Raw genomic sequence first — 25,543 nt, forward strand, 5'->3', positions numbered from 1 at the left:
TTGTTGCAGCATCATTACTGCACAAACAAAAAGCAAAATAAACCATTGTTCTTATTAATTGGAACATAAACAATTTGATAATTTTCTTACACACATTAAGTATCAAAACAAAATTAAACAAACTCACATACGGCTGATCTAAAATCCCATTATTTTAAAAAAAGGAAAAAATATCAATATTATAATAGGAAGTAAAACAAATATTTACAAAATCTTTCGATGAAGCTAAAACTACAGTATGTACACAGTGGGTGGTCAGAGCTCCCTTCTTTAGAGAGACAGGAGAACTTGTTCCTTGGGATGAAAAATAAAATAAAACAATCAGATTTGAAATAACAGGATGCGTTTCCCCTGCAGGGATCTGGGCCGAACCTTCAGCCTCTCGATACAAACAGGGCCAAGCTAAAATGACAATAAGGACGATGCGACTGTTTAAATGTTCTGGCATCACGCACCCGTTACAGATAAGAAAACACCAGTACGGCTGAGTATTTGCTCACAAAGTTTGTTGTTTTAAAAGAACAAAGAGGCACAGTGCTAATGGTACGAGACACCTGGGAAAGCAACAGCAGCAGTAGGGATTACAACAGATGTTTTCCTTTTCAGCTGCTTCACTTTGAATGCTGCACGTTTCCACTGCAGACAGAGTCTTGCACTCTCTGGCTCCACTTTGACAGCAGTTGTATTTGTTTTATATTTTAACCCTCCTGTTTTTTTGTTTTTTTAAGGGCTCACGACAAGACCAAACAAAAAAAAAAACATAGACAGCTCTTAATCATTTTCAGCTTTGACATGTCTGCAGACGGCAGTTGTTCTTATTACAGGATCCAAATTCTGGACCTCTGAAATGCTGCCACTGTTACGTTCTTGGATTATTTGTTTAAAGAGAGTGGGTGTGCACGCACCGTTCACTTAGAAAAACCTCTTTGGTTGCAAGATTGTCGTCTTCTGTTGTAATAATCAGTGTAGATTTTGTACTGTTTTTATATTAGAGTACAATTTGTCTTTAATGTGCACATTATACCAAAACTATGCTCACCAAGTATCAATCAATTCATTAATATCATTAATAACAGTCCCTCAAGGCGCTTTATATTGTAAGGCAAAGACCCTAAAATAATAATCTGAGAATGTAGTGGCCTCGCTTTAAATACGTTTAGATAAAAGGCTCAAGGAGAATCACAAAAGCCCACGAATTTCTTTACAGTTTACCCCAGTTGAAAGAAATCTGACAGGTAATGTAAACATACTATACAGTAGATTTTAGAAATCTCCATCTCACCTATGTCATATAAAAAGACCCAACAGACCCCAAGTCAATATCTTTAAGGGTGTGTCTCTGTGATGAGGTTGTGCTGAAACTCTGTGGGTGGTGGATCTGGTCTGTGGAGAAGCAGCATGCTTGAAAAAAAGTGATAAAAACAGCCTGTAGTGAACTCTGCAAAATAAGGTAGGTAAACGTAGTGGGTGTATGCCTGCTGGTTTATAACTGAGGCATGAAAAAGTTCACTGCCACTGCAGATCAAACATTTCACTGCCTCTGAATGGTGAAAAACAAAACAAACAAAAAACAGTATGAACTCCAGCAGCACTCCTGTTATTGATCAGCGTGCAAGATTTACTGGAAGACGTTTAAGTCTGTTCTGAAGAGAAGCCGCACGAGGACACGACACAGCTGCTAATCCTTTTACCCTGAGAAGGTTTAGATCTCCACGAGGATCGTGTTTTCAGGAAGATGACTTTTAGTGCTGTTCACTTTACAGCATCCACTACTTGATAACATTTTTCCACGAATAGTGAAGGTTTCCCTTCTTTAGTGCTCAAGCATGTTGGAAGAGCACTGCTCAAAAACAGTGTGGGGGCGAAAAGCCTTCTATGCTTTCCAAATAAAAGTCAAAAAGATGCAACAGCCCCATCGATTAAATGCTAAGCATTCATGTGAATGTGCACTTCCTGTTCTTTCAGTTAATAGGGCCGCCTGTGAGAGCGTAATGTACCAGGCGCACGGCGTATTAACAAACCTGATTACATAATAGAGCTATCCACCCATCTCTATCTTTCTTGGGTTGAAGTGTTGAATAAATACAGGACAATTAAGCAAAAAGAGAGAAAAAAAAAAGAGGGTGAAAAACAGCGCTGAATGGAAAAGGAAAGCAAACACCAAACTGTTGTCATAGGAGCTCCGTTGCCACGGCAACAGGTAATGTCATGGATACAAACATTGGCAAATTGCGCTGCTCCGTGAGCTCAACAGGTATTACCTGTATAGAAAAACATGCAGAACTAGGAGATGATTAACTTTTCTGTGCAGTTTTCTGATTCCGACTGATCTTTTTTTCTCTTTTCTTTCTTTTTGTTTTTTAAAAGACCCTTGACCCTTCTACCACAAGGAAGTTTTGAAGTGGGATAAGACATTCGATAAGAAAAAAAAAAGAAGTTGTCAAGTATAAATTTCAATACATTCGTCATATTATTAAACACACATACGCACACTTACAAACAAGTATGTACAGAGGACAGGCAAGTGTTTCCACCTCTTACTTACAGTTCATACCTCAATCGATAAAAGGCGGTGACAGAGGTGAAGATGATGATGATGTTGGCAGCAGATTTGTTTGAAACGTTCATGTTGTTGTTGCTGGTGGTTTCCTTTTTTTTCTTTACTCTTTTTAAAAATGCAGCAGAAGAAAGTTTTCCAGGATTTGATCAGAGTCCCAAGTCCTGATTGCAAAGTCTGCAGGGAGGGATTCGAATCGAGATTCACGAGCTGCTCGTGAGAGAGCATGTGATTTAGGACAAACTCCAAAATCACCACAGTGGTCGAATTTTTTTGCTAAACCGTCGGCTCTGGTGTGAGAGTTCAGCAAACTCTGCAGCGACTGACTGCAGACAGATTTCTATCTAACATGGAGCAGCTCCAAAAGTCTTGTTCTGTTATCATCTGCCTGGATCCCCTTTGCTGTTTGAACAACAAATGAAACTAACCGGGTGAGAGAGCAGCTAGTAACTGTAAGGCCTGTTCACCCGACATGTTGACAACAGATATGCAGGTCTGTTATTTATTTAAAAACTTGTTGGTGTAGCACCTACGCTGGAGTTTATCCACGGGTAAACTTCACGTGCGGTGCAACTTTTAATTTGATTTTTGGACAACTCATGAAATTAAACACCAGAGCACTTGGGGGTGGGGTGATTTTGGTTTTCTTTCTGACTCTTATAAAGCTGATTGGTTCAGGCGGCTGTCTCTTTATGCAACATGGAGTGTGTCTGTATATGCAGGTATATTTGGTTTAGTTCTGGTGACGCTTCATGTGCAGAGCCAAATGGTCCGAGCGTGAGAAGCAGCGGCTGCAGGCGATGCACTTGAAGGGTTTGGCCCCGGTGTGTTTCCGGTAGTGTCTGGTGAGCTCGTCGGATCGAGCGAAGCGCCAGTCGCAGTTGTCCCATGTGCATCGGTATGGCTTCTCACCTGCAAAAAGAGAAGAGGAGAGCGCAGAGGCATCAGCTACATACTTTAGGTTTTTTCTTAAATTTCTTAAAGCAAAGACAAGTTCGAGTACACATCAGTCAAAGGACCAACTTTACTTGAACACACCACAGAAAGCAATTCCACTTTCCCACACTCAGTCATTCAACATAAGTGCTAAAGAAAATTCCTTTAACATACCAGATTGTGTTTTCTATCAGATATAATTTTAGCTCATATATTTCTGAGTGTTTTGATGTTTGGCGGTTTGTTTCCTGCTGTTTGAAATATTACAGTGATGTCAGCACTCTAAAAATAACATCCCTTCACAATAAGACTTGTGTGCCTGTATGACGTCTGTGTGTAGTTGTATTTCTAAATGTGGGGGGGATTGTTTGAATGGCAGTTAGCATGCACTTTTGGTGTTTACTGCTTCCTTCTGTAAAAACTCCTGTCTGACTTCAGCGAAACTAAACCGAGATAAAAATCTCATGAAACAGTGTTTCAGACAATGGGTTCAACCATTGTGACGGTGGTGTGCATAAAAACAAGTGTCAAATTGTGAAAGGAAAGATTTGAGTTGGAAAAGTAAAAAAAACTTGTTTTCACATGAATTAACAGAAGAAAAATGAAAAAAGACACAAAGAATTAAAGAAATTTTGCAAGGACCTTGCAGCAGTGTGTGCGTGCGTGTCATCCCAGCTCACTTTATGGACATTTTCAGCTACAGTTTCAATTATCAGACTTGGTGCATACGAGGGAGAAAGTTAAGAAGGTTGCTTTTCCTTTTTTTTTGTAAATATAACAGCAGCAAATCAAGTTTTTCTGCAGTAAAACTTGATGACTTCAAAGCATTAAAGATTAACGACCAATTTTCTGTGTGCTTGCATCATTCCTTTACTTCTGAATCCTAAAGAAACTCCACACAAACATCGCACCGAAACCATTGTCAGCACTGCAGTCTGTCTCCTCTCTGATAATATTTAACTGATGAGCGCCTGAATTGGATAACCAGAAGAAAATGGATGGATGGAGCTCGTTTTATTCTATCAGCTCAACTTTATGTCATTCTGTCAACTTTCTAATGTGATTATCATCAAAGTATTTTGCCTTCACAAGAATTAGACTTGTTTTAATATCCCATCACAAGCGAGTGAACATCAATAAGACAGTTTATCTGTAACCACTGAAAGCGGCCTTTGTGTCAGGAGTCTCGGAGCACAGCACGAGTCGTTGTTACAGGTGTGGCAGTGTTTGATTGTCACACTGCACATTAATAAATGTAATTGTGAGATTGTACTTTTCCATTTTTTTGTTTTCGGAGGGGAGGTTATGGCTTTGTGCCATTTGCTGGAGACTGAAAACAAAATTGTTCAGAGGTGTGGATGTAAAAACGAGATTAGTGTTGTGTAACCCTATAGGCTCACAGCCTGCTTTGTTTTCATGTCATCAGTTGCTTTTTTTTTTTTTTAAATCCATGTTTTAGAGAAAATTAAAAGGATTATTGGAGAAAGTACAACTTGAACTCTTGCAAAAGCACAATGTCCCTGAATTGTTGATTGTCTGGGACATAAATCATATTATGCTCCTGTAATTATAAGGTAACAGTAGTGGGTAGTAATGGGTAAGGAGGTATAATGACAGAGAACCTGTAGAATGGGAATTCAAAACACTGTGGAATAACGAGTTAAGTAAATCTAGCACGACAGTTATCTTACCCCACCCAAACATGGACATTTCTCTGCTGTGCCGCAACGTGCTCTTGCCAAACAGTGAGCTAATCATCAACAAAGAGAAAAAAAGGCGCAGTTGAAAGGGTTGGTATGCACATGACAAGAGAGAAAGAGGGGGAAAAAAGTCATCTTTCATAGCCAAGGTGGAAATTAATGTTCAGGAATCAATGCGAGGCCTGAGCACAAACATAAGTGAAAAGGAGATAAGCAAACAATAAAGGTCTGCTCAGGCCAGATTCCTTCAACTTTGAGTCGGTGCTTTCCAAAAGAAGAAAAAAAAAAAGTTCATGCCCTGATTAAAAGTTTAAATATGGCGTTTTCCTAAATCAAATGCCCCAGTTCCAGGAAAGTATCCAGACTAGATTTATTATTGGTTCCAATGCAGAATAAAAGCGATAGCTTTATACCTTGTACTGTTTGCTCACTGTCAATAGACTGTAGTGTTGTTGACATTCCAAATAAGCAATCCGGTAGATATTCAATGCCATAAAGTATAATTTCTAAGACTCTAAGTTCTGTCTGATAGGCTGAGGTAACCTATCAGGCAGTGTCGAGGGAGTGTGCCTCTCCTCGGCTGTGTGGGCCATCAAGTGCTCATTATTAGCATGGGCCCTGTTTGTGCTGATTAGATAGCTTCTGTTATTGACCATCAATCACCAGTGACAGCCATTAATGGAGTGAGTGGGTCCAAAGAGCAAAGGGCGGGCGGAGAATTTAGGTGACAGGAAGGAAATGCAACATTTTGTGCGTCTTATCCTAAAAAAAAGTGTATTTGCAATTCACATTTCCAAATATTTTGTCCTCAGTTAGTCCAGCCACTCTTCTGGGCAGGTACAAGCTAAAAATAACAGGACCGCAAGTGTGCTAGCTCAGTGGATCATTGGGTTTCTCTACTATTTTCAAGCATCTTTACCTTAAAGTGCCTTGAGATTACTCATGTTCTTAACCGGCTCTAAATAAATAAAAATTAAATGATCATGAACACGTTAATGGATTTTAAACAATCCAACCAGCCCCGAAACCCCACATTACAGGCACTCCAGCCTCCTTTGAGGGCAATATCCTGTTTCTAGAGGTAACCGCACTTGATGTGTGTGAAGAGGTGGAGTGCAAATGTCTCCATATAAAAGGTTTAGGTTCTCAACCCACAGGTGTGTTTGGTTTTCCTCTATAGCTGCGCTGATGAGGTGAAAAGCACAGACGCCTCTCTCAGACTATTATCCCTGAAAGCTACAGCAAACATGACGGTGAAATACGACACACACACACACGCAGAACAAACAGACTTGACTGGTACATATATAGACGGTGGATAAAAAGAAGAAAAAAAAACTTGCATAGGATCCCTTCCTTTAGTCAAAGGGGGGAAAATGGGTTTGTGGGAGATTTACTACACATGCATGAGAAGGTAAAAACTGACACATCCATCATGTATTGGAACCTCATGCACTAGAAAAACTGAGCTTTGACAATACTGAGACATTTCACAAAGAATTTAACTTTTTTCTGGCTGTCAGCGCTGTTCAAGTGGAAACTGGAAATTTGCATGACTTCGCTATCTATTTTTAAATCGCTTAACAGGGACGCTTCTTAAAAGGTACCAGTACTCAAAAGACTTCACAGGCATTTGTGTAGCTGTTTGATCAGGTGGCCGATTACAAACGGCAACGCCATTATCTCTCTCTTTCTCTAGAATGCACACATGGGTGGCTGTAGCTCAGGTGGCAGAGCAGGTCAGCCACTAATCAGAAGGTCGGTGGTTCGATCCCAGGCTGCCTCCTGGCTGCATGCCAAATATCCTTGGGCATGTTGCCTATTGGTGGTGGTCAGAGGGCCCGGCAGCCTCGCCTCTGTCAGTGTGCCCCAGGGCAGCTGTGGCTACAATGTAGCTTGCCATTGCCAGTGTGTGAATGTGTGAATGACCGAATGTAGTGTAAAGTCCTTAGTGACTGAGTAAAGCGCTATACAAATGCAGGCCATTTACCATATATTAATGAATGCATGAAACACACACATTCAGAATCATGACGATCTGGGTCTTAACTTGTGCACAAAACTGATTTTTCCAAGTTGTTTTTGTCCATAAAAAAACAACAACAGATTTTCTAACCTAATGCATTTCTATACCTTCTGCTTAATGTCATGGCAATGCACACTCAAGTAGAATATACCAGAAGTGTAATAATAACATTTTATAACCACCTCTACCTGGCTTTACTGAGTCAAAGAGCAAACATTTTCAGGCTCTTCAGGACGCCAATAAACTCTTTGTGGACCTCTTGGCTTTATCAGCTCACTCTGTGTTTGTAAAGAGGGCTGGAGGGTTCCCTAATCAAACTGATAGTATTTTACTCTTTAGACACACACATGTAAACACACACACACACACAACTGCAAAAGCCAATGTGAAGAGCTGGAGTGGCTGCTGAGGCCACGGTCAAGGTTACGCCCACGAACCAGTGGGAGGTGCAGACTGTTATCACAGACGTGCCGATGAGCACAGATAGCGATGCACTTAAACAATATTCACATCAGATGCTCCCTCAGGGGGTTCATGCCGATTGCCTCCACAGAGGGCACCTGGGCTACGGCCGCTTAGCTGCTCTTCCTCTTCCTCATTCAAATGGGCGACCTGTATGTGCTCCATCTTGTTAAATGTTGATCACAGTAGTGGATTACATAGCCCGACCCTTCCTCTGTATAAAATTAAAAATGACACACTAAATGCACTTCAGAGGAAATATTTTGCTTATTTTCCATAAGGTGTAATCTATGAAAAGATTGTAATAACAATATATTTTAGGGCTTCCTCTTGGGATATGTAACAGTCACGTGTCCTGTGGGATTGACTCTAATATATTGTGACAGCATCAATATATCATGGCAGTGTCATATCTTAAGCTATTATACAATTTCCAAGTCTAATCTTCAACATAAGTAAGCCTAACGTTACATTAGTCATTACACTTTACTCCTAAATATTATTACTTCATGTCCTGGTTTAGTACATCAGCACTTTATACCTCAAGATTTACTAACTTCCATTATTTGAATAATTATATCACCAAAGCAGCTACTACATATCTGACTAATCAGTGGTTATGAATTTGGGTTTCTTTGTCCTTTTGGTAACACTTTCTTTTAAGATCTTTATATAAGTATGAGATTATAGGGAATAAGAAGCTTATACACACTTATAGCACAATATTATGGTATATATTGTTTAGCAGTCTTGTAGCTGCAAAAGAAAAAAGTTAACTATTAATTACACATTATTATATAACCTTAAGCAACTTTATGATGTAGAGGTTAATGCCTGTAAGCTCACCAGGATTGAGACGTAATGGCTATTAGGAATAAGGAAGGAAGGAACAAAAGAAATAACATATAACGAACCAAAAATGTATATCTATGATTGAATTATAACCTCATTCGATGATGTTAATGGCCTTTATTATTTCCTATTATGCAAATGTGTTATTATTAGTCTTCAGTTTAGTTGTCTTATTATCTTTTTTGTAGTGGGTAACAAAGTAACTCTAAGTAACTATAGCTTATTAAAGTACCTTAAAGTTTTGTTGCAGAGGGACTGAAAAGTAACCAAAGATTTGGTCATATGTAAAAGTAAACTGGAGCCAAAAGGTCTGTGTACGAACATTAGACCATACTAGACAGACTAATACAGCAATTTCAAGTTTCCATTTCACTTAACATGCAAATCTTTAATCTGTGGGTGGGAATCTGAACATAAAGATCTTTACTTAAAGAGGATTTCAAGCTCAATGAGCCACCAGATTGTTGGACCCTATGTGTATATAGATTTAAACCCAAGCCCAGACCGGGGACCTGCAGTCTACAGCAAATGATTTGTTAGCAGTAAGTTGCAAAAGCACAAGTCTGTTAGCCTGGGAAAACATGACTAATGCTTTGTGAAAGACTTATAGAATATTGTATTGTACGCACACACACACACACACACACACACACACACACACACACACACACGCACACACACACGCACGCACACACACACGCACACACGCACACACGCACGCCCAAAGGACTTCCTGATACTATTGCCTTAAGAAAAACAACTCCTGTCTCTCTGGCAGTGAACTGAAACAGACATAAATGAGGGATGATGTTTCACCACATTAAAGGTTCTGTGCCGGCAGACTGTTGATGCAACGTATGTGTTAATACCTCACAGGAAACCCTGTACGCACAGACTGACACCAGTCATGCAGGCGTACATTACTATGTAGTTGTTAATGAGCCATCCCAATTAAACACTTTTGGGTTAATCGGGATCAATAACAGCCAGTTTATCACCATTGAACACCGTGAGTAGCTGCTGGTTCGGTGGTATAAAACGGTGGGAGACACGACTCTCGGTAAATGTCTCACTTTTGATTTTGTGACTGGTTCATAGTTACACACCGAGTAAACAAACACTGCAATCCTATCAGTCCTATCTATCTATCGATCTACAGAATGTAAACATGGGTTTAAACTTGGCAGGTCCTGTTAAGATACTATGTGTAGATTAATAATAAAATAACGATAATCTCTCTAGAAAATAGATTATTTTCAATTTCTTTGATAAGAAAACTACATACAGCATTCTTTATGAGTTAAAGGTGTGGACTGCTTCAACTCAGGCAAACAGAACCAATTATAGAAAGGTTAATGCTGTAATGTAACTTTAAAAAGGTCAGTGTGAAGTCAGTGGCAATTTTATAGTGTTTGGTTTATATTTAAGGTCCAATATTACGCACCGATTCATGTGTGTGACTAAGTTCAGCAACCCAAATAAATCTGAGAATAAAAGGGGGGCCTAGAACGCAGCTGTGAGGCACTCCACAAGCACAGTATGCAGATACCTAATCAATAGATAAGCCAAGCTATTTTTAAGGCCGATGTAAAACGACTATCCATCCAGCAAATCACATTTGTTACGGAAATACACATAAAATAACTAAACCTTGTGTCACATATACTGTATTGTGTCATGATATGCCTCAAATACTTGCATTAGCTTTGTAAATTTCTTTTGATTTGCCTTAAACATTTCCTGGAGTTCAGAACAGTCGGTGCAATGTTTCTTTTACATGCTCAACTTATGAGTCATCAACTGAATGCAAAACAAGACCAAACAAGCCTGGTTTGGCCAGACAGCAAGCGAAGCCTTGCGGTGGGAACCGTGGACTGACCAAAACAAGTAAACCAGGAATCCTTGGTCAGTGACATGTCTGCTGCTGTGGGATCTGCTAACCGTGACGCACTCTTTGAAATGAATGCCCATGACTCCATCACGCACTCAGCCTACGTCCAGTTGCGGTTTGCTAGTAAGACGCATTTAGTAGCCGCATCGACTTGCCAGATGATTATAAGGATGGGACGTGCACTGCGAGGTGTGTGTGGGCATGTGAACGTCTTTGTTCTGCTTTGTAAAGGTATCTGCACGTGCCAACTCATAAATTCACTGCAAGTCACACCTCATGACACAGATCTAACGCACGTGGGCAGAATATGAAATTCGACATTGTAGGTCATAATAAAAGTGTCCGAATTTTGTCTACATTTGGTCATGATATCGTAACAAACTGCAGGTTTGGAGCCACAACCAAAAATACTGCTTAGCCAGTGATACAGTAAATACTGTAAAGGTTACTTTGTTTTCTTTTCACAAACAACAGGCGCTGAAACATGCGGCTGAAGCCACTGAGGTCCACACTTGTCAGCGTACTCTTTAATTGCTCTTGTTTTGTTTACCATTCTCACTGCATGTTTCGAAGCCCGTTTGTCTTTTGTGCTGCTGCATCCTGCTGCTTCAACAGCCCAACTTCCCCACTGGGATCCATAAAATTTCATCTTATCTATTTATGACCGCAGAGAGATCTGTTTCTATTTGTCTGTTCATTCACGTGTTCACGCTTCGCTCTGTCAATATTTTCACACTGGAGGAGTTCTGCAGCTTTAATCGCATGAGTAAATCTTCAAAATCCAGGTCTAGGGCCTCTGGGAATTCACAGGTTTCATCTTACAGAAGGGAAATACATTGAAACCAGCCCCTCCGCCCCCCTGCTCCGTTCTCCGAACCCCCTACCTTCCTCCTCCTCCATCCTTCCTTTCAGGAACTGAAAAGCAGGAGTAACTGGTTTGGCCTTTATTTAACTGCGTGTCTTTCCTCTTTTTTTTTTTTTTAACCCTTCTTTTCTTCGTCCTACCCTCCTCCCTCGGCCCTTTGTTCTCTTTCACTGGGGACGCTACGTAGACAGGTATGAACATGTATAAACACGGCGCAGAAAAAACAAAAACTCAAATATGTTGCTTCTGTGCCTTTTCTTTTCATTGCGTTTACCTTCTTCATCAACATCATCTCTATTATTGTTGCTGGGTGTATCGAAACTGGCGCCGACATAAAGCACAAATAAATAAGCTTAAAGCAACTGAACTTAGAGGATGACAAAGATGCATGACTGCAGCATGCTGCTGCTTCACCACCTACAGTGTAAAGTTAAAAAACTAACTTCCAACCTTTGAATGTTTGGTGAATCAATCCTAAATTAAAATTGGTATAAATTTGTAAATAACAGCAAAGACTGTATTTCAGCCCTCGGGGAGATTATTTTCTTACCTGTGTGTGTTCTTTGGTGTGCCTTCAGATGGGAGCTCTTTGTGTAAACTTTGGTGCAGCCTGTGAGGAAATAACAGAGGATCATAAGCCAGGAGGACAGCTGACAGGAGGACACAGCACAAAATCTGTCTTCAACATGAATCATTAGGTGTTTACTTACTCATAACATATTAAAAGTACACTGTTTGGATAACATAATGCAACATCTTGCTTCTAATTTAACTGCAAATTTAGTTGAATAGCAACAGGTTGTAGTCTTTACTGCAATGAACAGTTAAAGGAACAACGATAATATGTATTATTTATAAAACGAAGAGTAAAGTAACTGATGCAAAGTTTGCTTTCAGCCTGGTTTTTGCACATTTTCTCTCACAGTATTAATGACTGTGAGGATTTCGTTTGCAGGTCAGAGCCGTGCATTGCCGAAAGATTTGCATGTGTGTTGCTTTGGGTATAGAGTTTATTTACATTCAGTGACACTGGGAATTGGACTAGTTCATGTGTGCAGATATGGGATTGACTGAACCATGCTTTGTGTGTCCCATTGGTAATTTAGAAAAGATTGTAAGTGAAGCACCGACTGCCCTGAGCCGGCAAAGTGTACCACTTTTCGCGCTTTCAGGTGATGTCACCAGTAAGATCCCAGTACAGCGAGACAAAAGCTGCCCCTGACTGGGCTTTGGGGGCATGCGGTGAGGCACAAAAATCAATGTGTTGCGTACATCCTGGTAAGCTGCAAGGTTTGACTTGTTCATGTTGATTTTGGAAACAGTTTTGCCTTGAGCATCACAATGGTACATACCGGTCCAGACAATAGGACATGCAAATGAAAGTGAAGTCAGATAACGTAGTTTTATTTCACATCGGCTCATATTTTTATTTTCATTTCAGAGAATCGTTGTTAAAACCAGCTACGTGGGTTTACTTTCTAATGGAGAAACTTCAGTTGTAAACCATAGTTTATAGTGATATGGAAACAGACCACCCACCTGGGTAGTCGCAGAAGTGAATCCTCCTCTTCTCCAGCTCTGGGTTGTTTCGCCTATTGTATTTTGGACCTGTTAAGACACCCTGGCCGTGTGTCATCAGCATGGCATGATGAGACATCCCCGCTAGCTTTATTCCTCCCATACGCTGCTGGTAAGGGGGTGGACCCTGGGGTGCTAGGCTCAGCAGCTCTGCCTGGCCGTCTGGGCTTCCGGGCTGGGAATTTGGTGGCGAAGGCGGTAGGCTGTGTGGCGCTGTGTGCTGGGATGAGTTGTTTGGAGAGTGCTGGTAGTAGCTGGGATGATGATGTGGCAGTTGGTGCTCTGCCATCATGTAGTTGCCGTTGGTCGTCGGCAATGTGGCGTTGCTGAGGTTCAGCATGGTCCTGCCGCTGCTGGAGCCGTGCGGTGAGGGACTGTTGTGCGATAGGGTCATGGTGAGGTCGCCACTGCTCGCGATGGGCATGTGGTAGACCTGCGGCTGTGGAGGTGGAGGTCCGATGTGAAGCTCTGTGACCAAGTTTGGCTGCTGCTGCTGCTGAGATCCTGTGGTCACGCTCACCATTCCTCCAGCGCTCATGTCCGGTTTTATGAAAACGTTGTTGACTACAGGCGGCACGCTGAACACCGAGGTGAAGTCTGGAAGGGCCTGGCTGGTTGGGATGGAGCAGGGCACCTCCATCCCGGGTTCCGTCTTGATCTGCTGTGGTGTGAGGGTCTTGGTGTTGGGCCTGTAGAGGCCTGTGCGGAGGTGAGTGGTGCTGGGAAGGATGACGTTGATGTTGAGGCTGTATGGGGTGGCAGGTTTGTCCTCTGCGAAGTACTCGTCCACCACGGAGGCGCTCTCTCGTCTGTACTTCTTGTCGGTAGTGTCATTCGGGGTACTCAGTAGAGGACTGCTGTGCTGGGGAAGGTATTTGTCTAATTCGAGTTGAATCTGAAAAAGAAAAGAGACGCAAAGTTAACAGAAATACTTCAAATGTGTACTGAAACTAGGGGAAAAAACATTCACACAGTTATTTCACAAACATCCTACCACACCCTTTAAATAACAATACATCATAAGCTGAGATTTGCACATGACTGTTGCTGTTAAAACTCACAGATCCCATCCATCTACGACAGACTTCCATGTTCACAGTTTTGGACTCTTTTCATGTGCTTTTGAGTCCTAATCTGATCAGCGCTTTAAGAGATTATTTGGTGAACGTGGATGCAGAAAGTTACACCCATTCCATGAAAAAGGAAACACAGCATGGTTGGAGGATGCTGTTTCTCCCAGCATCCTCCTTGCGTCATAGCTCACATTCCTGTTTCCTACTGAAGCTCAATGTCCTGACAAGCAGCCACAATTGACAGTTGGGGCAGATAGCTAAAAAGGGAATTCACCTACAAGTAAACCTTATAATACTGTAGCCTCCAGGCCTTTAGAGTGCATCACACCTGCTATGTGCTTGAATGATCATTCACTGACAATTATGCAGCTGCAGCAATAATCCTGGACACTGTCATATAAACATGCATACACTCTTACAGGTGATACACATTTAAAAACAAATGCTTCCCTGCTGAAAGCTGAAAGCCTTGCCCCTTTGCTTTCACTGCGCAGCAGGCTTTTGCCAGTAAAAATCCATTGGGACAAAGGAAGGGACGTGTTTTACATTTTCATTCCATTGGGATAAAGAGAAGAAGATGCAAACAGCCAACAGCGAGAGCAACGCAGGTAGAATTCCATAAAAAAATTGTAAGGAAAAAAAAAATGCAAATAGATTCAAACCTTCAGTTAAGTTTCATTTACACAGTGGCAGACCAAGCACATAAGTAATCTAGGGTCACTTTACATAGTCTGTTCAAGTCTTGTCATCTTAAAGAAGCAAATCTGACAACTTCCCCGTGACCGAGCACTAGACAGAGAAACGTCCAATAGAATCACATTTAGAGAGGGCGACCATCTGCTGCAACCGGTTGGGAGAGAGGGAAAAGCAAAAAAAAAAAATTATTGAGAAAACACAAACAATACCAACAATGGACAGGCTGGCGGGGCCTGTAATCGTAGACCTGATGTACAGAATGAAAGAAGACAGAGATGAAAAAGCCCAGGCTACTGAAAGAGAAGACAAAACTAATGACGTGCAACAGTGCCAGGCAAATACCTGGAAATTAAAAGGAAACAGAAGAGATGCACTGCATCATGGGAGGTCCCGATGGACGTATAGCAGCATAAATAAAGAGAAGGTTCCAGGCCATATAATCTAGTTCTAACTATAGGAGTAAAGAACTCTACTGGATCAAAAATGGTAAGATGAGAAGGCAGATCATTAATGGCTTTGCATGTAAGGAAGGTTTTATATTTGATAATTAGTTTGTTAATAACTCCCTATTATATAACTAGTAGCTAATTAGCTCTGTGTAAATAAGATGTGATTATCTGGTTCCGTGTAGTGACGGGATCCCCAGCTGCGCAGCGTTCTTGTTCCTAACAAGTTTCTTTTTCAAGGAACTTGTGATTTCTCAGATATCTCACAGTGATGCATATAGAAGGCATCCCACTTTAGCAATTCACTCACTAAAAGTTGCACAAGGAAGGTTATAAAACCCATTTTTCACCTTATACCTCATTAATTTTGATCCACAGTACTTACATCTCTATGACTGTATTTTTTATTTGTACTCCTCTCGCTAATTTAAAGATGGTGAGGTCTACATTAAAAAAAAAAGGCTTGAAAGTTGGAGGAGGCCAAGAAAATTGTAAAAGTGAGACACTGTATGGGTGTCTGCTACACAGGTTTTCAATGCAACAGGTAGCATTTATCATTACAACTACCAGAATGTCTGCTGGAGCACAAAAGAACCATTTTCAGGTGACAGGATGAAACAGACAGAGTGAAGAAGAAAATAAACTGCAGATATTTTCTTCTGATTAAGTGGAAAACATTTGATTTTCATCCAAAGTGCACCTTGGCACCGTTTCTCATTTAAAGTCTACATGTGGACTATTGCTCCTTCAGAGGTGCACAAGCTGTCAAACAAAAAAAGGATCTAGACTGCAGAAGCCACACACTGTGTCTACGATCATAAATGCACAAAGCCGTTTAATGCAGGCTATTTATATGCTGTACATATGCATGCAGAATTTCATACTGTTCATGCACACCAACTTACTGACAAATTAAAGTTCACACGAGCATGCTAACACACACAAACAGGTAGAGAGTTGGCTCCATGGGTGTGGCCGACAGTCTGATGCACGAAGAAGAGGAGGAGGGAGAAAAAAAAAGGGGAGAAAGCACTTACAGCTAAACCAAAACAAAGGCTGAAGGCATGAGAAAGGTGCAGTGAAACCTAAACACTGTCAGGTAAAAATAGACCTGCCAGACAAATCTGATCCGCACAGTGACGACAGATATACACCCAGGATGATGGGAGGGAGGAGCGACCAGGTTAAAAAGAGAGGTGGGGGTGGGGGGAATCAGGAAGAACAAAGGTCCGGAGAAGAGACGGAGAGAAAGCCACGTGAGCGGTAAAAGTGATGATTAATTCTGAAAGTGATAGTTATGTCTGAATGAGTGCAGCTAATCTAACGGGGACATCTGATTAGATTCAAAGAGATTGTTTGTAAAGATTTCCAAACTCCAGAATAAACTCACAAACTCAAACCAAATACTGCGCTCTGCCAGTCACTGAAACATAATGTTCACTGACCAAAAACGTGTTATTTCAGCACCAGTTATAGTGCTCTTTGGGGTGATTCGAGATTGGAAGACAAGAATTATTTTAACTGATCTCGACCCGATCGGTGGGAGAGTGAATTCCATGAACTACGCCCCTTCCGTGGGAGATCACAAATCCACAGCTCGCAGTAAAATCCCGCTCTGAAACGAGCCATTTGGGACAAATGACCTAATGAGGTGCTGATGCGTTGGAGGTCGTGTCCTGCAACCGAACAAAAGAGCAGAGCGGGCTTGTTTCAATGCGCTTATTCTGCAGCGCTGCTTCCAGTGCCAGCCCCATCATCACACCAACACACACACACACTCTGCTAATAAGCTGTTGATGTATTTGCACACACAAACCTTGGGTGGTTATTGGTCTGTGTGCACTTGAACTTGAGGAATGTGTGTATGCTGCATGAAAATTTCTACTACGTGCAATTCAATTTACTTAAAAGGCGCATCCCTGTTTTTACTGATGGTGGGTAACAATTAACAACAGAAACAATAGGCAAATGCATGAATTAAAGAGGCACAATTAAGAAGGGAAAACTAAATCTATGATGAATTCAAAATGAGCAAAACTGATTTTACAGTGAAAACGAGTTTTGGCCAAATGCACCAGTCGCTGAAGTGGTTTACAATAGAAATGCCTATCATGCATTCCAAACAGCCTCGATGCAGTGATTAGTACTATAAACATGACAAGAACATAAACCTGAGGGCGGGGAATAAATGGGAGTATTATTTGTGTCGTGTACGTGGGTTCTGATTTTCTGTTGGCTTATTCTTAACTTATTATTCATTGTGATTCTTTTCTAATCCTCGCCAAACAAACTCAAAAAAGTCACTGTATAACGAATAAGCATACTCCTTGTGTTTGAGAGGACGAAACAAAGTACTAAAGACTGGCGTGAGCGGCGTTCCGTGCCTTTTTTGCATATTGCTATATGCACATGTCTCTGTGTGTACATTTGTATGTGCGTATTACTGTTAGAGCGTGTTTCCTGCAGGGCTAGGATAGATGGCCGCCATTCATCGCCGGTAAACTGCCCTGTCATCAGTGGAATCTGAGCACCTGGTGAAACGAAAGTCTTGGGTATTTACTGAGGGGGAGAAAAAAAAGTGAAAACAAAAACAGACTCTCTGTTTCCTTCTGACTGAGAGCTCCTTTCACGATGGGACACAAACAGGTTCTGTAGTGCCGGGGTGCTGGCAGCTGTCACCTTTGGGTGCCCTTGGTCATGTCCCCTTACTGGACTGATGTTGATCTGTCTTCCTGTCAGCATCTGTACGCTGATACAAACACAAGCAAACTCTCCATATGCTCTTTTCATGAAGGCATGAAGAGAAAGGTTAGGGCTCTCATCAAAGAATATTTACAGAGAATACCAGCTACTTGGAAATGCACAGAATGTACATATTTTTAAGTTGACCAACTTTGAAAGAGCTTTAAAAATGCAATCGACTTAAAACGAGTCCCTGCCAAAAGCAAGAACTCTCCTGTCTCGACTCTCACCAGACTTCAGGAAAGGTTTAACGTTATCACTTCAGCCCCATAAACAGGGCTAAGGTTAAAACCCTCTCCTTTGCATAAGAGGACGTATTTCCTTCATTTGCCCTACAACTATTCTGGGTTTCTCTTTTGCCTTTAATTCATTAACAAGAGAAGCACGGTGATCTCAAAGGAGTCCAGTGGTTTACAGTTCAGAAAGTCTTTTGTTTTATGTGGTAAATGAGGAGAATATCTCTCGGCAAAGACTGAGTTGGTTAATAATTGGAGAACATGTATAACTGTTCTGCTATGAATCCTTCTGCCTGATAACAACAATCTCTTATCAGCTGTGTTCAGGTTTATGGGGCAGAGTGGGAGTTTCCACACTTCTGGCCAATTTCACGTCCATTCTTAAAGGCCCACTGTATCCTTTAAGGCCGACTAATACAATGAGCAAAAACTTTACACTACTCATCAGTAATAATGTTCACACATAGCAGCATATACTTGTCTTTGGACTTGTTGGTATTTTTCCCTTCACAGTCACTGCAACCTCAAGTTTCCATTCATTATGAAAATTAGCCTTCAGAATCAAGCTTGCGTGAGGCTCTAATACACTGAACATATCTGCAGTCATACTCAAGCTGGTATGATTTCAAAACATCCACATTCTTTGCTTCTTAGCTGTAAGGCATACCTCAATATAAATATTGTTATTCATCTCTAAAATATCTGTGAGATCCACCACACGCATGCCAGCATCATCGAGAATAGTGTCGTTTTCCGCCTGCACAGAGTAGCCGTGTGAATCCTGATTCAAACCCTGAAAACCTCCAAGCTGCAGGGTCAATCCCCCTCCTCCTGCTAATTGCAAAACAAATGGCTTCGTCTGCACGCCAGTTTTCTTTTATGGCTTTCAGGAATGCAATGGTCGTTCGCCTTTGGATCTCCATAAAAAACAGAGCTCTGCGTCAGGGCTCCCTGGCTGGGAATCAACAGAGCAGAAATCATGACAAGGTCATCAGGGCAACAACAAGACCTTTCATACCACGGTGATGTTTTATTGGCACGGATGATCACAGAGAAATAGAAGCGTGTTTGACTTCCCAAGAAAGTGACGAGCTTTCCAGGGTAAAAGTGGCAAAGTGAAACAAGCCAGCAGAATTTGCTTTGTTTTAAAAATGTACTGCCTCACTGCTTTAGTAACATCTGAAGATGAGTGAAGAGGGTGAGAAATCTTTCGATATTCACCCAAGTGCCTTCTTTAGTGTCTGATTTCCTTACCTGGATGTTTAAGCATGCGTTAACTATTGCATAGTTTTGTTACAACTACATAATCTGGAAAATTTGGGGGTATTTTATATGCCACTGATGATGTGGCATAGCTAATAAACTGTATATACAGACACACTACTATACTGTATATGCTACTGCACTGACACATAAAATTGCAAACAGTAATTTTGAATAAGGACTGTTTTTCTTGGTTTACAGTTCTGAGGTAAAAGAGGGCAAAACCGATGTTTAGGCAGAATCCTCAGGAACCCTTCTGTGGTCATTGTTATTTTATTTACATATCTTAATTTTAGCTCTGCTTCTAGCAATGACCTGCAGCATGAACTAGCACTTATAAGTCTCTGTCTTTGCTGTTAATCATTGTGTAAACCTACGCCGTTCTGAGGCAAAGTCTTTGGAAAGGAAATAACACTTTCCTTATATTCCTGTTACCACTTTGCCCAAACGGTGACCTTTTTCACACGTTATCCTATTTCTGTCTCTTATTTCTTATCGGTCTTTGTTCCCTGTTCTTCCAGAAAATGGTCTCTCAAGATTAGCCGGCAGTTGGGTTGAAGAAACTGAGGAAGTCCAGTATCTCACTGCATGTTTAGAGATAACAGAGATTTTTTTTTGTCTCACCACAAAATGATTTCAGCTTTTGTTTTTCCCTCACAAAAGCAGTTTTGACTGTTTTTCCAGACGAGCGAGAGGGTAAACAGTGGTGGTCATTAAAGAGATTTTGCAGCTTCGGTAGATGAGTTTGCAGACAATAAGCATTAGGAAATGGCAGAATATGACTGTCTGCGGGCAGCATGTGTTGTCTGGTATGGTAACACAGCCGGGCATGATGGGGAGAGCTGACATCAGCAGACCAAACAAAGTGAACAGAGCAAAGCATGAGTCATGCTAGGAATTGTTCCTAGGTTTCTTGTTGCTCTCAGATGCAGTGTGATCAGACTGATTTATGGGTGTGAATACAATAAGGTTTATTAAAAAGAGACTTTTGAACCTACAATGTATTTTCCCATATGAATCAAAGGCGTTTGTCTTTAGACAACCTGTTTATTGATATGTGGCTACAAAACACACAATGGCAATCAACAGCAGTGACGGTTGAGTAAACAAAAAAAAACAAGACAAAACTGGCAGTTAGGTGAGCACAATAACACGCATGTTATAGATGAAAAAAAAAAATCAATAAATATACGAGTAGAAGAAGAGTTCCTGGAGCTAGATAAATTTTAAGTTCACTTTAGATAGAGACAAAAGAAAATTGTCCTAGATTTCTCAATAACGCAAATAAAAGTGTTTCCCCACAGCAAACTTCCTTTCACCGATCACTGTAGGGATCCCTGCAAGTCGAAACTCGTAGTCAGCAGACACTTGCCCAGATGCAAATTCAGCTGCATGTGTTGTCCTGGAAGTCAAATCATTAGTCAAACCAAAACCATCTCAGACCTCAGCTGCATGTCAGCCGCGAGGGCCATATAAAGGAAGGGTTGTGCGACTATAAACTAATGGGGGAGACCGGGGTTCACAAAAGAAGGCAAGTCTGGTCAAAACCATGGCACAGGAAGGATACACCCAAACACACCACGCGTATCCCAGGAGGTACAACTAAAATATTTATAAAGCCGTATCTGAATATTGATCTTCAGGAAGCATTCAGCGTGACTGGCGACATGCTCTTGATCTATGCTCCATTAAGTTATTCTGTAACCTACCCTGTCGTCTGCGCGCAGTCATACAGGAAACCCACAGGTGATATAATGACAAAAGAATCTGGAAACAAGTTTCATATCGGTTACTTATTCCGGTATTAATACTTAAGAACATGAACAGATTTGTTCAAGTTTTTAAAAAAATGCAGTGTGTCAGAAGACTGACAAAGACACAAATGATGCCTCAACAATACCGTAATGAACAGTCAAACCTTAGCTGAAATGTTGATGCCTGTAAGGACTGGTTCTTTTCTAATAGTGACACATCATTTACAAGAGAAAAATGCACAGCTTTTCACCCTTCAAGCTTTTCAGATTTGTGGTTTTGCAACATAAATGAAGAATTCCTTTCAAACTCATTAAGCAGATTTATGTGCAGGCTGAATAAATGCCCGTGTAATCACAAGGAATGTATGGCTTTTAAAGAACTAGTCTCAATATGCTTAAAGTAAATAGAAGGAGAGGATACAGCACTATGACAACAGTAACAAAGGGATAATGTTAAACTATTAGTGTTTATTTGTAACACCAAACTCAAGAGTCCTGTGCTCACATGATAAGTTTCTGTATATAAAAAAAAAGTGTGCAATACATGAAAAGGTGTCCAAAATATACGGGCACAAAAGAGGTGGGTGTTAATAGCCGAGACTAGTAAAGTTGTGGGCCATTTTCGAGGTAGTACGCAACTGTGCATGAAAGTGCACAATGACAGGGAGTTAAGTTCCGGAAATCAGCCATAAAGTGTCTACATAGGCCCACGTTAATGTTATGACGGCATTTCGCTGCAGAGTCGAGAGTCCAGAGAATAAAGTCCAGTTATCAGTTATGAGTCAGGCCAGAGAAAAAGAGCACGGATCTGCAAAGGAGTACGAGTATCCATGAATTATCCAGAGAGCTGGACTTTAAGGTTACAACGTGGCATTTACAGTGGTGGTCCTTAAAGTTATTAAACTGGTAGTTTTTAAATATAGAATTCTTTCACCAGCCTTGTCAAGCAACTACAGTTTAAGCAGAAAGCATGTGGTTAACCAATGATCTCGAATCCAAACCTCAAGTTAGCCACTAACTTCTGAAAACAAGTCAAGTTTTTGCTTTAGTTTACCAAAACCGAGCTAAAAAGATCAGCTGGACCCAGACTAGCTTTAATGAATTTTCTGTGACTTATTAAAGAAGACCAAGCTGCTGGATCTGCTTTGAAACATTTTCCAAACAGCACGTCTCAAGATCAGTGAGTTCATTCGCTAATTTTGTTTTATGGCTACAGAAAAGCAACACTATAAACAACAAAGGGGAGAATATTCCAGCCATTCGAAGTCCTGGAGTTCGACCATTCCCACTGAGTTTTCATTGCCACCGTGACTTTCTCACGAGGTCGACCTTTATCATCCTCTCTTTTGCCTCTGGGCGGCCTGTGGACATGCGAGCCCTGCTCAGACAGGTCGGGCAACGTACGTTTGTCACGACATCACTGGAGTTAAGCTCTAGTATAATTCCACAAAGACCACTGCATGTTACAGCAATGAGCACCAAACAAAACAGCAGCTGAATTCTGGCTGCACGAGCCAAACATTGACGCAACTGCCGAAACTGACACAAGTCACACTGTTGGAGAAAACAGTGGCAAAGTTGATATTAACAACTTCTATGCTAACCTTCATAGTTGATCATATCTGGAACCTAACAAACAAGTCTCGCTTTTTTGTCTTGTGATCATCTCAGTGACTGACAGTTTAAAATCTACGCTTCTTTTTCTGGGTTCACGCTTTCAGACATTTTACATTTCAGTTCATGGAATTCTACAAGAACACAAACCAGTTTAGGTTGTAAAATACTTTAGTTTATGGCAGCCATTGTGCTCTAAATACATCTGCAGGAAGATAGGCAGACAAGGTAGACCGTGTTTTCCAAGTCGTACAGAAAACTGGATGAAAATCTAAAAAGATTACTAAAAATCAATCACCCACACTACCCACAGTTGCCTTATCCAGTACCTGAGCATGATGGCTTAACTCAGAGTACCAATGTTCGTCCCAGCATCTCAAAACTTCTCTGCTCGTTCCTCCGCTCCCTTTCATGGACACACAATTGAAATGAGCCATCGCGGAGCACGACAGGGTTCATCATTTTAAGCTTTTTGCGGCTACACACAGTGCTCTCACATGTCTTAGAGGTTGATTACTTCACACAGTGATTTTCATTGAGACAGCTGTAATAGAGGAAACGCTGGTGTCCTGTGCTTCCTTGCCCTGTATTCTCCCTCTCAATTAAGTTCATGAAAATCTAGCTTTTCAGTTTTAGGGTAATCCTGTCTAAAAATATCTGCTTTAGCACTGCCTTGTTTCTGGAATAACTAACTACTAAGCAGGCGTAATAGGCGATGGTCATTGTTATATAGAATAAAGGTTTTTTTATGTATAGTTTTTGATCAGAATATATAAAATAGTTCCGTATAGAAGAGCCACAAAATATAAAGCATCACCACTGAAAGTTCAGTGATGGTGCTGGTCAGGCAAAAACTGAAGCAGCATAACCTGAAACAAATGATCTGCCATTAGAAAATATAATACAAATATTTTCCTCCATACCACAGCAGCACAATGAACTTCATTCAAGTTGTACAAACATGCAGATATCTAAATGGTTGATGGCTGTGGACAGATGTTTGCACCCGTCTAGTAGCAAAGCCCACTGAGCCTTTTCAAAAAAGCTTTTAATGTATGCTTTACTCCCATGTTTGCCGAAAGGCACAGCCTGAATCCAGCCCACTCTGCTAATGATGTTTCAGGCTGAACCTATTGCGTGCAGACACAGCCTGTGAGAAACGTGTATCATATCCGCATATATGAACCTATGGAATAAAAGCCAGGAACAGACCGCAAACATCTTTAACCTGTCAAATCCACTTTGGCTATGCTTTGTTGGTCACGTGCAGCTGGCAGAGTGGCTTTAGCCTTAGGTCTGTGGATCAGCTACTTGTTTACCAAATATGTGGCAGGAGACCAAACTCAGCACCATACAAAGGCGTTCGGTTTCTGTTTGTGCTCTGCTGCGATCACGCAGGAACAACACGTGCTTCACAGCCATTTAACTTTAATGCCGTCGTCATGTCTCTGCTGTGAATAGTGTACTGTTTTTGCATTTATGATTTTCTGAAAACAATTAGGCACCCCATGTATCTCGTGTATATATCTACATAAACCATGAGATGCTTGCTGGGAATTTCAGGAAGTATCCCCAGAAAGCCTTGCACAGTGAGCTCTCCAAAGCACTGCAGTGATTAATATAGAAGAAGCTGTTTTGCAGAGTTCTCTAAATTTCAACCTGATGCTATATCACGTGACCAAAACCCCAAGATAAAAAAATATACAGGTAGGGATGGTGAATAAAATTTGAGGAAACAAGGTGTAATGTGCACATGTACTCAGCTTCACTTGTTAATGTGAAAGATTATAAAAATAAACATAGCAAACATGTATGTAGCTTTTCATTTAACAGCATATAGAGAGCAAAAACAACTGCCAACAAGGGCAGGCTAGAACACCTGGTATTGTGTCCCCAAAAGTATATTAGCAGGAATGTGCATGGCTTTCCCCGCTGTATCCACATAAAACCTTATAGTATATGATGAAAAAACCGCATAGCGCATCAAGTTGCCACAAGTTTCTCCAAGCTGCAATTGTTTTTAACCCATCAGCTGCGCCTCTATGCAGGACTTCTACCTGTTGCCTGCCCGCCTTTACAGGTGAGCTGCTACATGTCACATGAAAAAGCAGCCTGATAAACACGACACACATTAGCCCCTCAGCCAGTTACATGACTATTACTGTTTGCTTATGCCAGAAACAACTACGTGTTGCCTAAAGCGGCACGTGGTTCCCATCCTCTGCGAAAAGCAGCGAACACCTTCAAACTCTCAGGTAGGCCGGATCTCCGGCTCTCCTGAAGCCCGGCCGCGCTCAGCGGGTTGGGGGAGATTCTTACCGCGGGCTTGACGTCCTCGAACACGGACGTGTCCTCGGCGCCCTCCGCTCCCGACATCCTCACCGGCTTCAGCTGCGTGAAAACTGCCCTTTCTTCAGTCGCGTGGGGCGGATTCATGGCCAATCCTACACTCGTTGCCATTAAAGTTTCTGCTTAAACAAGTTTATCTTTTTTTCAGAATTTGTTTTTTAAGTGCATATACAGTTACTAACGTTAATAACGCCCTACTGGAGCTGAATGCTATGGTGTAATCCACAGCCCTCCCTTTTCTTGTAGCTCGCAGGTAGACTTTACCTGAGCTCAACTAGACACAGCCAATCAGAGCAGACTTCCAGCCCACTCAAGGAGGCGGGACTCACCTGCAGGAAAATAACAGAGCATCAGGTGAAATGTTGCCCCTGCATAATAGGCCAAGCATATGAAATACACACATTTTAACCAAGGTTTCTTTCTATTTTTCTCTTTGCTTTGAATAAAAAAAAAAAAGCTGTTTAAATGATATTTTGTCACACGTGACTGAACCGCAGCGTCAA

At 41.3% G+C, this 25,543-nt stretch overlaps 1 protein-coding gene across 1 annotated transcript; it reads right to left on the minus strand.

Moving 5' to 3' along the window:
• Positions 1-25,277, minus strand: klf5l (Kruppel like factor 5 like). The gene is made up of 4 exons (XM_080867761.1): positions 25,011-25,277; positions 12,829-13,762; positions 11,840-11,899; positions 1-3,469 (listed from the first exon to the last, which is right to left on the minus strand). The coding sequence occupies exons 1-4, from the start codon at positions 25,149-25,151 to the stop codon at positions 3,291-3,293; spliced, it is 1,314 nt and encodes a 437-aa protein (XP_080723887.1). The 5' UTR covers positions 25,152-25,277; the 3' UTR covers positions 1-3,290.
• Between the last annotated feature and the right edge of the window lie 266 nt (positions 25,278-25,543).

Source organism: Rhamphochromis sp. 'chilingali' (genome assembly GCF_963969265.1).
Source record: "Rhamphochromis sp. 'chilingali' genome assembly, chromosome: 19".
NCBI lineage: Eukaryota > Metazoa > Chordata > Actinopteri > Cichliformes > Cichlidae > Rhamphochromis > Rhamphochromis sp. 'chilingali'.